This window comes from Haliotis cracherodii, unplaced genomic scaffold (assembly GCF_022045235.1).
Source record: "Haliotis cracherodii isolate W230 unplaced genomic scaffold, xgHalCrac1.p SCAF_15, whole genome shotgun sequence".
Lineage (NCBI taxonomy): Eukaryota > Metazoa > Mollusca > Gastropoda > Lepetellida > Haliotidae > Haliotis > Haliotis cracherodii.
Genome location: NW_027266270.1, coordinates 23,722,471 through 23,735,469, shown reverse-complemented (window position 1 = coordinate 23,735,469; position 12,999 = coordinate 23,722,471). Strand labels below are relative to the sequence as shown.

General features: G+C 44.8%; 1 protein-coding gene across 3 annotated transcripts in view; it reads left to right on the top strand.

Annotated features, from left to right (window-relative positions):
* The window catches only part of LOC139462400 (double-stranded RNA-specific editase 1-like), a 49,511-nt gene that overhangs the window by 19,226 nt on the left and 17,286 nt on the right, over window positions 1-12,999 (top strand). For 2 of the 3 annotated variants that reach the window (XM_071244089.1, XM_071244090.1), the window contains exons 2-3: window positions 11,548-11,701; window positions 12,562-12,712. In XM_071244089.1, the coding sequence (XP_071100190.1) occupies window positions 11,548-11,701; window positions 12,562-12,712 (305 nt within the window). Of the gene's footprint in view, window positions 1-11,471; window positions 11,702-12,561; window positions 12,713-12,999 lie in introns of those variants that run through there. The other variant, XM_071244088.1, reaches the window with a different exon arrangement.

Below are 12,999 nucleotides of genomic sequence, written 5' to 3'. Positions count from 1 at the left end.
ACGTAAGCAACATTTCAGCATTTAGCAGGACTTTGAGAGATCGCCTGATGAGTATCGTTTGAAAATAAATTACTTGATATTCAAGGGTAACATGGTTGTTTGTCAAATAAAAACATACTGTTCTTAGATAATGTGTCCGAATCTGTTCACTGCTTCCCTTTTGTGAAAAAAGTATTTGAGTACATAAAATCGTTATGGATGAGGTAGTGTTTAATGTCCTTGTTTCAAACACGAATGTTTACTGTAATTATGAATGAAACATCCATGGTGCAAGCCAGTATATCATTTAGCGTTTTACAGGAGTACAAAATCGACCAAATTTATTTCTGGCTGATTACAGTATTAATTGCACGACATGTGTAGATCATTTTGAAACTTAGATCTGTTATATTTTCACAATTATATATTTGTCATGTTGCCGTCGCCATGATGAAAAATATGAATGTAAAGTATGGACAGGTCTCTTCTTGTCTTTTGTTTGAGCACAATACGGGTTTAACTAATTATACCATCTTGGAAATTCAAGAAAATATGCAGCTTCTGTTTTATCTTCTGGTCTGTAGAGGACTTTGTTCCACTGGGGGAGATTGTTTCGCTTGGCGTCGACACACGCCTCTCGCAGACAATGACTCTCTCATGCACAATGTCATGATAATGTCAACATTGCGTGACCTGGTCCTCATTCTTGTCCGGTAGGGTACCTTTCTCGTGTTGGTAATATGGTACCACTAGTGCTGCTAATGAACTCTCCGGTGTTAGTGCTCATGTTTTTGCTATTAATGTTACTCATACTTGTGCTTATGTTAGTGCTCGTGCTAGTGTTTGTGTTCTTGGTGGTGCATGCGTTAGTGCTCGTGCTAGTGTTTGTGCTCGTGGTTGTGCATGTGTTAGTGCTCGTGTTAGTGCTTATGTTAGTGCTCGTACTTTCGTTGGTGTTTAGGTGTGTTGTATTGGTGCTAGTGTTTGTGTTATTGCTCGTTCTCGGGCTTGTGTTCGTGGTCGTGTTGCTGCTTATGTTAGTGCTAGAGATGGTGTTCGTGCCAGTGCTTAGGTTGGTGTTTATGACAGTGCTTGTGCTAGTACTGGTGTTAGTGCTTGTGTTAGTACTCATGTTGGTGCTTATGTTAGTGCTCGTGCAAGTACTGGTGCTGGTGTTTCTGTTTGTGTTAGTGCTCGTGCTAGTGATGGATAATGTTATTGCTAGTGATAATTTAAGTTTCGCTAGTATCTCGCTCTAGTGGGCATGTTAGTGGTCCTATGCACTAATGTTAGTGATTATCCTCATGTAACTGTTAGTTTTAATGAAAGTGTTCTTAATATGAGTGTTTCTGTTAGTGCTTGTGTTTATGCTAGTGTCTGTGTGAGTGCAGGTGGTAGTGGTACTGATGACGACAGACCTTGTATTCGTACCAGTCGACAGGTGTGTACTAGTAATAACCACACCACAACTATTTCCGTTTATTTTAAAAATGTATTGTTAATCTTTACCCGATGATGCCGCGACTGGTTTGTAAACAGTCAATAACACAGTTAAACGTTACATTGTATGAATCACATGTTTACAGAGAACAATAAAGAAAACAAACAGTACGAAGCAATCTGAGAGACTAGTTTGATGACACGCATCATCTAGTTGACTCCTTGGTCTGTTGAGTCAGACATATTTATCCTCTAAACGCCCTGAATGGTCATACCGAAACCCTTGCCGTGTATTTGATGAAATGTACAAAATACATAAACCAATATTCACGGTAAGGGCCAAAGTCCTATAGAGACATGCCCTAGAGGGGCAGATTTAACTAAGTGCCCCTGTTCCGTATGAAAGAGACCCAACTACTTGGTCAGTGAGCCAAGGTGTTTCTATACTCGAAGCGTAAACCTCCCCGGAGGGACTAACTTTACACGTACCCGGTCTAGATTCCTTCAACCCGTCCCCCCACTCCGGTAGACACGGGGACATGGAAGTGGTCTCGACCAATCAGATGACTGGAGGCGTTGTTTACGTTTCGTGCAAGTCAGTCATGGGGGGTTTGCATTGCACCCAAATCAATTTCAGCAAAGCGTTTTATTGACACATGTATTCCACGTAAACTCCGACTGAAGGCTATCGCAGAGAGGCCGATATCTAGATGCCGGGGTACCCAAACACTGGGGATCGCTGGGCAGGTCACACTCATGAAGACGGACGCGCAGAATGGTGAGATGGTTGTTACTGTTGTTACGTGTGTTATATTGCATGTATTACGTTAGTAGTTCGGTCTTACCGTCCCGCTGTTTATCTGCTTATCTTTGCTTCGAGTCTTTTTTATTACTGTGTAGGTACTGTGTATCTGCCTTGCTCACACACACCTAAATCCACACACGTCAACACACACCACACCTAAACACACATACCATCCCCCACACCACACACACACACACATCCCAAGATCGACACCTACACACCAACCCACTCACGTCAAAACACACACACACACACACGCACACACGCACACACGCACACACGCACACACAACGTACACCCCACACCTAAATCCACCACACACACACACACACAGAATCAACACCTACATACACACAAGACACCTAAACCCACACCACACACACACACACACACACACAACGTACACCTCACACCTAAACCCACACCACACACACATAATCAACACCTACACACAGGATCACACCAACGCACCCATCCACCCACGTCAACACACACCACACTTAAACCTCCACACCAACCCCCACAATCCATCCACACACACAACCCAACCTACCCACGTCAACTCAAACACCACACCTACGCAGTCACCCCACCCACTCCAGCACACACAAACACCGCACCTGAATACACACACTACCACAGCTCAGAACACACCTCGACTACACTGCCACATCTACACCTACACCCACCCCACCCCACCCCGCGACTCCAACCCTACCCTATCCTACTCCACCCCACACCACCCCACACCACACCAGCTCAACCCGCGACTCCAACTCTACCCTTCTCCGCCCCTGCCCACCTCAACCCGCGACTCCAGCCCTACCCTACCCTACCCCACCCCACCTCAACCCGCGACTCCAGCCCTACCCTACCCCACCCCATCTCAACCCGCGACTCCAGCCCTACCCTACCCCACCCCATCTCAACCTGCGACTCCAACTCTACCCTACCCCACCCCATCTCAACCCGCGACTCCAGCCCTACCCTACCCCACCCCACCTCAACCCGCGACTCCAGCCCTACCCTACCCCACCCCATCTCAACCCGCGACTCCAGCCCTACCCTACCCCACCCCATCTCAACCCGCGACTCCAACTCTACCCTACCCCACCCCATCTCAACCCGCGACTCCAGCCCTACCCTACCCCACCCCAACTCAACCCGCGACTCCAGCCCTACCCTACCCCACCCCATCTCAACCCGCGACTCCAGCCCTACCCTACCCCACCCCATCTCAACCCGCGACTCCAGCCCTACCCTACCCCACCCCACCTCAACCCGCGACTCCAGCCCTACCCTACCCCACCCCACCTCAACCCGCGACTCCAGCCCTAACCTATCCCGTCCCATCACAACCCGCGATCCCAACTCTACCCTACCCTACCCCACCTCAACCCGCGACTCCAACTCTACCCTACTCCACCCCACCTCAACCCGCGACTCCAGCCCTACCCTACCCCACCCCATCTCAACCCGCAACTCCAGCCCTACCCTACCCCACCCCATCTCAACCCGCGACTCCAACTCTACCCTACTCCACCCCACCTCAACCTGCGACTCCAACTCTACCCTACTCCACCCCACCCCACCCTGCGACTCCAACCCTACGCCACCACACGCCACCCTCCGACTCCAACCCTACCCTACTCCGCTCCACCCGACCCCACCCCGCGACACCAACCTTACCCTAATCTATGCCACATCATCCCACCCCGCGACGCCAACCCCTCGACACCAACCCTACCCTACTCCTTCCCACCCCACCCCTCGACACCAACAAAACATGAGCATGGTACCCCGTTGCATCTGACTCTCATAACCCGCAGGACCCGTGAAGATTCCAGGGTAGAATTGGTCTTCAGCAACCCATGCTTGCCGTAAAAGGTGACTATGCTTGTCGTAAAAGGCGACTAACGGGATCGGGTGGTCAGGCTCGCTGACTTGGTTGAAGCATGTCATCGATCCCAATTGCGTGGATCGATGTTCATGATATTAATCACTGGATTGTCTGGTCCTGACTCGATTATTTACAGACCGCCGTCATATAGCTGGAATATTGCTGAGTGCGGCGTTAAACAACAAACAGACATTACCATTACACACACACACACACACACCCCACCCAACCCCCCTCCCCCCACCACACACACACACACACACACACACATATTGCTTTATCTTCTTAGGCCAACCCCGCCAGCCGTCCCACAGTCCACGTACCTGCAATAGTAATCACGCGGCCATCAGAGATAGTGTTTTGTTAGTCGAGAAGCATTAGTTTCTTAGCGTTTGGCGTTGTTCCACAGGCCATCTGTTAATGGGGTTAGTTCAACGATCATGGTCACATCAGAGTTGGTGTTTAACTGAACTTTGTACACCTTTATATCTGAATGGTCTGTCAATAGTCAGCGGTTAACATCGTGAGATACGGGTAGACAAGAGGTGGAGTGGCATACAAGGGTAGACAAGGGTGGGGTAAAGGTTGGGGTCAGAGTTTGGGGGATTAGGATTTGAGATAATCTGACTGTTTGTCTTGCCTAACGGGGGTGTAGGGAGTTTGGGGCTGGGAGGTCAAACAGAAAATTACACATGACACTATCCAGGACAAACGATGTTTTAATTCTCCAGTTTTTAATATGTTGAGACTTGTATATATATATTACCTGTGTGATGAGTTGAGTCGGTTCAGCTATAAGACGGCGGTCTGTACGGTAAACATGGGTTGCTGAAGACCTATTCTACCCCAGATCTTCAAGGGTCGTCATGCCCATGAAATCTACATGGACAAGTATTGTAAATGAAAGAGTTCAAAGACAAAGCTCCTTGTCATTATAGAGGCCAATGTCCATCACAGAAGATTTATGATGTTAACATCATCCATAGATTACTGCAAGTAAAATATAGCCTGGCGAGTGTCTGTGTTGCAAAGTAGCAAACGATTTTGTTAAACATATATCCTTATGGTTATGTTCCTTTAATATGCGTGAAAGAAATGAGTTTTGAACGTATATGCGATATTATTTATTCCAATGACTTTGTAAATATTTCATTGGTCTTAAAAATATATTGCTAAAAAAAATGGAAAAAAATATTTACTCATCAGATTTTCCTCAATAATATATATTGTTCGCTGGGCATGATGGATGTCCTGAAAATAGATTTGATAACAAAAATTAAGTTTCACAGAAAACAAATTCGTGTTTTTAAAAAGTAACTGACAAAAATCTCCTCTCTCTATCAAAACTACCAGCTTCCACAAAGAATATTTAGTGGAGGGTCCCTTAGGAGACAGATGCCAAACCGCACGGGTCGGTGATTCTGTGAGAATATTATTAACAATGATTATGTAAACCACACGTTTACTACCATATGACTTGATGCCTTCCACAGCTGCTACATGCGCCGGCTGAACTATGTCACAGTGTGGTGTAAGTCGGTCATTGAGCCACTGAGCGTTACATACGTCCTCCATGCACGCACACAACTGTGACAGCGACTTGGACAAAGAATAATGTTTCCGGAAATCGACCCCCTTTATGTTGACGTGTAATCAGTTATGAATCTGTTACCCATTAGTGTGCGGCAATATGATATATAGCATTACCGCATCTCCTATATCAAAACTTCAATTCACGAGGGGTTGTTGCAGCGGCGAGTGCCACAGCGACTGTTTAGGGATTGAGGGGGGGGTGGGGGGGGGTGAAGCGGGGGGTGATTGGACACTAAGGACTATATCATATATTATATTGACTCTCACACATACACACACACACACACTGATTAGACTAAGGACTACATCATATATTGCCCCCCCCCCCCCCCCCCCCCATTCCGCACACACACACCACACGTACGCACGCACGCACGCACACACACATCAACGTAGGGGGAGGAGGGGTGGGGTGAGGTCCCAATAATATAGGACCAGTCCCTTAATATTGTGCAGATTTATCACCATTTTTTATTTGAAAAAGTAGTTGTTCCCCCTGTAGTTGCTGTATTTGTTGGCGACCCCAACCCCCATTTCGATGTGTCATGTTTTCATGATCCCTTATAATCTCCACTCTCCTATAATAATGAGCAGTCCTTCTACAGCATGACCGTATTATTAAACAATGTCCAACATTGTGTTCCATCCATTTGACCCTGTTCCATTTGTTTGTAAACACCATCTATAACTGTTACAACAGAACGCTGACGTTTCAATTGGACGTCAAGCGTTTAGTGGAACACGCTCTCCTTTGTCCATTTGCCCAAATAGAGTCTTTGACAGGCGTGGGACAATGTGATATAGATATACGTGTCACCGTGAGGCAACGTATTAGACAATAGCTTGCAACACAATAACGGCAGAGGCTTCGGGCTGAAGATCGTATATCAAGCACACATCCCTGTGCCGGCATGTTGTCATTGTTTCAATAATCTTGCTTGATCAATGTCCGTTAACCTGATATAGCCATTATATGTGCACAGTGGGAGTGTTCGCCTCTGGACCAGCGTGTTCTTTGAACCAAACAATGTAATTTGTTAATGTCCCGCTGTCGGCGAATGGGTTTCTTATTAATATGTTTTCATTGTACGTCGTCTTCTCGAGATTTAACTGAATTAACCGATTCATAATTGATGTTTGAACTGGGTATGTTGACATCAATTCATATACATGGATGTGTCCCACGTGGTAGGGAAACGCTCGACACGGCATGTAGGGCAACTATGGTTCATTTGTTGCAATGATCCGCTAGTATCAGGTTCGAATCCACGCTTGTCCTGCTGGGGATTTTATCCCCCGAAAAAGGAAATTGTCCTCGAAATGTTTTTAAAAAGTAATTGTACTTCATATTATTGGAAAAAGAAATCGTTTGCCATAGAAGTTTTCTTGATGCAATGTGAATTTCAGTAGAAAAATAGTTTGGCTCATAGCTGTAATTGAAATATATATCTGGGTTTTTTTTCAGCTGTACAAAATCCCAGCCCCACACCCCGACCAGAACCCCCACCCCAAGAATATCATAGTGTCGGTCAGTAGCTTAAATACTGCTCAGAGCAACGTAAAGCCCAACTCACTCACTTCGTCACTATGACTGTGGGTTCGAATCCAGGTCCGCCCCGATTATGTTTCTAGGTTTGTCAGCACCATACCCGTGCTCGTGGGTTTCACCAAAGTGGTTATCGTCTGAGATCTGCATCACTTCGGGCTTTCCTCCGAAATTACGCCGTGATATAACTGAAATACAGTTCAAAGCGCCATTTAACCAAACTCACTCTCTCACCAGTGGATATATTTACCAAGGCAACACGGAAGCTACTGATATATAAAAATAGTCATGAGTTAACACTAATTATGGATCCGCCAAATTGGGTATTGTTTATGTTTTCATTTCCTTACACAACATTTCTGTTCTTTCTTCCTTTAAAATTCCCAGGAATATGGAAGCGTTTCATCATCAGTGTTCAGACTACGTACCCAGGTTCATATACACGTTGGGGGACGTCTGTACCTTAATTGATTCCCTGATATATTTAAGGAAATCCCACACAAACAGTCAATGAAAGTGAATCAGAAATTATTGGCAAACAGTTTGATGATGACAATTCGCTTCTCAAACAGCTGTAGATCTTCCCCAACCCATGCTTGCCGTAAAAGGCGACTATGCTTGTCGTAAAAGGCGACTAACGGCATCCGGTGGTCAGGCTCGCTGACTTGGTTGATGCATGTTATCGTATCCAAATTGCAAAGATCGATGCTCATCACTGGACTGTCTGGTCCAGACTCGATTATTTACAGACCGCCGTCATCTGGCTGGAATATTGCTGAGTGCGGCGTTAAACAACAAACAGACATTACCACGCAGAAAACATATCATGAGGACATTTTTATTGACAATTAGTCAATGCAATTAAACATTTACTCAATTATTTTATTTCTTTAAAAAAAAACGCTACTGTAAAATACAATTACATGTCTGTACAAATCGAAAACCTTGCAACAGTATTGCATTGCAGAATGAGTGTGTGATTTGGTTTTAACGCCGCTTAAAAAGGTTCTAGACTTTCACGAGTTGGTCAAACTCGCGATCATGGGGATGGTGCTGACATACCAAAGATCACAATCAGAAGGAATGGATTCGAACTCACAATTACCAACCCTGGCATTCAAGGTCACACAGACAATGGGCTGGACTAACGCATAGTCCCTGAAAATATGTAATTTTGATAGAAACAAACAACACCATTTAAATTGAAGAGGAGACCCAGTGAGTTGGGAAATTCTGCATTTCAGTAAAGGCTGGGCGGAGGAAAACCAACAATGTTCAAGGACCATGAGACAGGCTATCAATCCATGCCACTTCTTGATGTTTGACATCGTTGATGTTTGACCCAGGTTGAAATGTTTAATCTGTGGATAAACATCCATGTGTGTGTGTGTGTGTCTGTGTCTGTGTCTGTGTCTGTGTGTCTGTAGTGTAGTGTAGTTCCCGAACAGGTTCATCGTTGGGTTAAGACACAAGTAGGTCAATCCCTACTTCTTAGTGTTTGGCCAATATTTAATCGTATAGATAAGATGTGTGTTCTAGTAACACACGCTGACCCATGACCTGGACAGACACCCGATCCCATGCTCTTCTCCTGAACTGTAGGCCGATATACAAGGCTGCACAAAAAATGTTTCTAGCTCACATTTTACAGAAGTGAGGAGGGAGGTAGGACTTTAAAAAAATTCTTATTACAAACCATCATGATGTGGGAGAAACAGTATTTATTTTTTCCCACCAAGAATATTTACACGACACTTTGCTCACATTGAACTCAACTCGTAAAAGCTGTCAGCTGTCAGTCAGGTCTTGTTATGAACAGAGTCTGCATCATAACTCGGGAAACTTTTTAAAAAATCTTTTTTTTTCATTGGCCATTAAAAGACTGACGGGCAAGATTGTCCATAAAACATTTCTGGGCTTTTCTCGCTGAAGTCAAGTGTAATCTTAACCGTTTGTTTGTTTGTTGTTTAACGCCGCACTCAGCAATATTTCAGCTATGTGACGTCGGTCTGTACATAATCGAGTCTGGACCAGACGATCCAGTGATTGACATCATCGATGTACGTATTTGGGATACAATGACATGCAACAACCAAGTCAGCCAGCCTGACCACCCGATCCTGTTAGTAACCTCTTATGACAAGCATAGTCGCCTCTTAAGACAAGCATGTGTTATTGAAGACCTATTCTCTACCCTGATCTTCATGGGTCGTTCATTTTATAAATAACAGAGTATGCTTCATATACGCGGGGAACATGAAAGATATGTTTTTTTCATTGGCTAAAAAAATTACTGACGTCCAGAATTTAACGTGACGCGCCCGAGAAACATTTCTATTTTCTAAGTCAAGTTTCATCTTAACAAGATTTTACGCGGTATTTCGGTCAAAAAGAAAATCGCTTCTCAAACAGCTGTTGGTCTTCCGCAAACAATGCTTGCCGTAAAAGACGACTATGCTTGTCGTGAAAGGCGACTTACGGGATCGGGTTATGGTCAGACTCGCTGACTTGGTTGATGCATGTCATCGTATCCCAATTGCATGGATCGATGCTCATGATTTCAATCACTGGATTGTCTGGTCCAGACTTGATTATTTACAGACCTCCATCATTCAGCTGGAATATTGCTGAGTGCTGCATTAAACAAGAAAAAAAACACTTTTGGGAATGAAAATTAATAGACTTAGTCTTAGTCTCTTAACATATAATTTTGATAGAAAAAAGCAACTCCATTTTATTTTTAAAGGAAACTGCGATAAGCTTTGAACGCGACATTAAGCCCTATTTCAACTCACTTAGCACGCTGAAATTTTACGTACGCTTGTCGGTACTTGTTATCAAGCTTAACAAGACCTTGATCAAATTGACACTCTAAAAATAGGGTTCAAGTTCCCCTCCGACTGTCAAAAGATAATGTGCGATTTTAAGGTTGTTACAAGCCGGGTTGTTAAGATAACGCTTCAAAGTTGCCCACACCACAACCGCTTTGTGCATTAAATCCGGGTCCATTCTGTCGCCCCTTTATGTGTTCTATAACTGTTTGTGTTGGATAAGAGTGTGGTATAATAAACGATAGGGATGTTCATTTAAAAACTGATAAAGCATGATTTTTTTGTGTAATATTCCTACAACACAGCCCAGTCCTCGTTATGATAAGGGTTTATCACACATATATATGAGGTGGCAAACTGATACAGAACTAAGTCATAGTGTTATCTAAACCGAGGCTGTTATCTGAATACATGATAACTTAGCTGTACCCATCCTAACTGGACTGGCGTTCCTTCGCCATTGCTAGGCATCCACCCCCTACAGGTCGTGCACAACTCCCGTGTCTAATTCCCCCAGGTGAGTCGAGGCCTATACACTAAACTTGTGCACAGAAACTTGACTCTGTAATGATGTCGGGTAAAGTACATGTTAATTCATAAATGTATTTTTTTTCTCCCAGATTCAAACACAGAAACGCCATGACACAAATTTATATCAGTCAAACTGAATAGTGTCTAAGTATTTCGCTTGTTCTATACGAACAATAATATTTATATGATTCAGGTTATTGGGCGCCATAATTCGATAGAATCACTGTGAATAACTTTTATTAAATCTACTAACGATATTTTATTGATAACCTACTGCTGAGTTACACAGCCCGTGTCATATGAATACAGTATATATGTGTACACAATACTGTTGCTATCGCTCGTCTTCCTAGTTTCATACTATAAGCCCGGATGCATTTTGCTGAGTTCAAGTGCAGTTGGAAACTGGTGGTATGGCAGTTGTTATTCAGTTTCCTAAATGCTGGTCCGCGTCACAAGTTAGCAGGACAGCTGGTTTATGTACATACAGGTGACCAAATGCATGAAGAACGCCGTCTCACTGATTCACGTGGTACATGCTGTACAGTTGCGTCTGTCACAGTTGTAGAGGAAACGAAAGATGTGATAGTGGTAGAAGTTAGACAAGTAGTGGTAGTATCAGTCGTCTTCGTCGTCGTCGTCGTAGTAGTAGTAGTGGTAGAAGTTAGACAAGTAGTGGTAGTATCAGTCGTCTTCGTCGTCGTCGTCGTCGTCGTCGTAGTAGTAGTAGTAGTAAATGGTAGTGGTGGTGGTGGTAGTAGTAGTTGTTGTTGTTGTTCGTCTATTTGTTGTAGTTCAAGTAATAGCTTCCGTTGTTTAACACTATGAAACTGTTCTGGGATTTTGAAGTATAAATCTTAGTTTCACTCGCGCTGCAACCCTTGTGACAATGACAGACACTGCATGTGTTTCCCTGCTGCAGGTACAACGGTCATGGCGGGCGCCCAGGGCCCCTTGTTCGCTTCCCTGTATGGTGACCGTGATCCTGTCAGCGTACTGATGGAGTATGGCCAGACGAGGGAGGTCACGGTGGAGTTCACAGACTTCTCTCGCTCCGGACCAGACCACGCCTCCTGGTAAGTGCCCCGGAGACAATTAATACACCAGTGCATCTGGGGACTAAATGGATTCATTACACAGGGCCGTACGAAAGCCTTGTGGTTAAAGCGTTCGCCTGTCACGCCGGAGCCCCGAGTTCTATTCCCCATATGGATGCAATGGGGACGCCCAGTTCCGGTGTCCCCCGATGTGTTGTTGCTGAATTATTTCTAAACGCGGCGCAAAACCACACTCACTCACTCGCCATAACGCTCGATTAACACGTGCGCGTGTGATGTTAAGCCAGAATGTTGTTTCTTAACATGTTGATATCACCGCGACCCGTGAAGATCCGGGGTAAAATAGGTCTTCAGCAACCCATGCTTGCCGTAAAAGACGACTATGCTTGTCATAAGAGGCGACTAACGGGATCGGGTGGTCAGGCTCGCTGACTTGGTTGATGCTTGTCATCAAGTCTTAAATGCTTGGATCGATGCTCATGATGTTAATCACTGGATTGTCTGGTCCAGACTCGATTATGTATACAGAGCGCCGTCACATTTAAATAACGTCACTCATCTCTTTTTTACACTCAAGACACTGGTTTGTAGTGTTTACAAAGACTATTGCACTTAGATAGCGACGAGCATGCATGTGTGTTAGTGTAAGTGTGAGATTCCATTTTGCAGTTTAACATGGATACCCCACTCAGACACAGCATACTGTCTCCGAGCCGACCACTTCACCAGGCAGGCTGTCAGATTCATCAATGCAACCAGGGATGGCTTTGTTTTAGATTCTGTGCATGAACTATCCTTATTCGCCTTATTACTTCCTTAAACCACGAGTTGACTGCACTGCATATGAAACGTGACCACAATGTCCTTTCTGTCCCCAGCTTCCACACCGCCGCTGTAGTAGACGGTGTCCAGCACGTCGACGGCGTGGGGTCGTCCAAGAAGGTGGCGAAGAAGGAGGCGGCTGAGAAGGCCCTGAAGACTATCTATGACAAGGGACGCAAGAAGTTGAAAGAAGCCAACTTCGAAATGGTTTGTGTATCTATCATGTCTTCTTTGTGGGCGTGTCACCTCACACTTTACAATCTAAATCATGCTATTCCAGCAAAGTTTATGTGAGAAAGTCCTCAATCTGATTTGTTTCGCACGTGAGGGTTGTTCGAGGTCGTGAGGCTAGGTTATTAGGCCGTGTACAAGCATCACGTGCGAAACTAATCGCCTGATTGCGGACTTTCTCGACACGTTACCTGGAACGTGCAAACACAATTGACCTTGACCAAGGAGTCTTACCTTTCGTGACGAGCGAACGCTTTAACCAC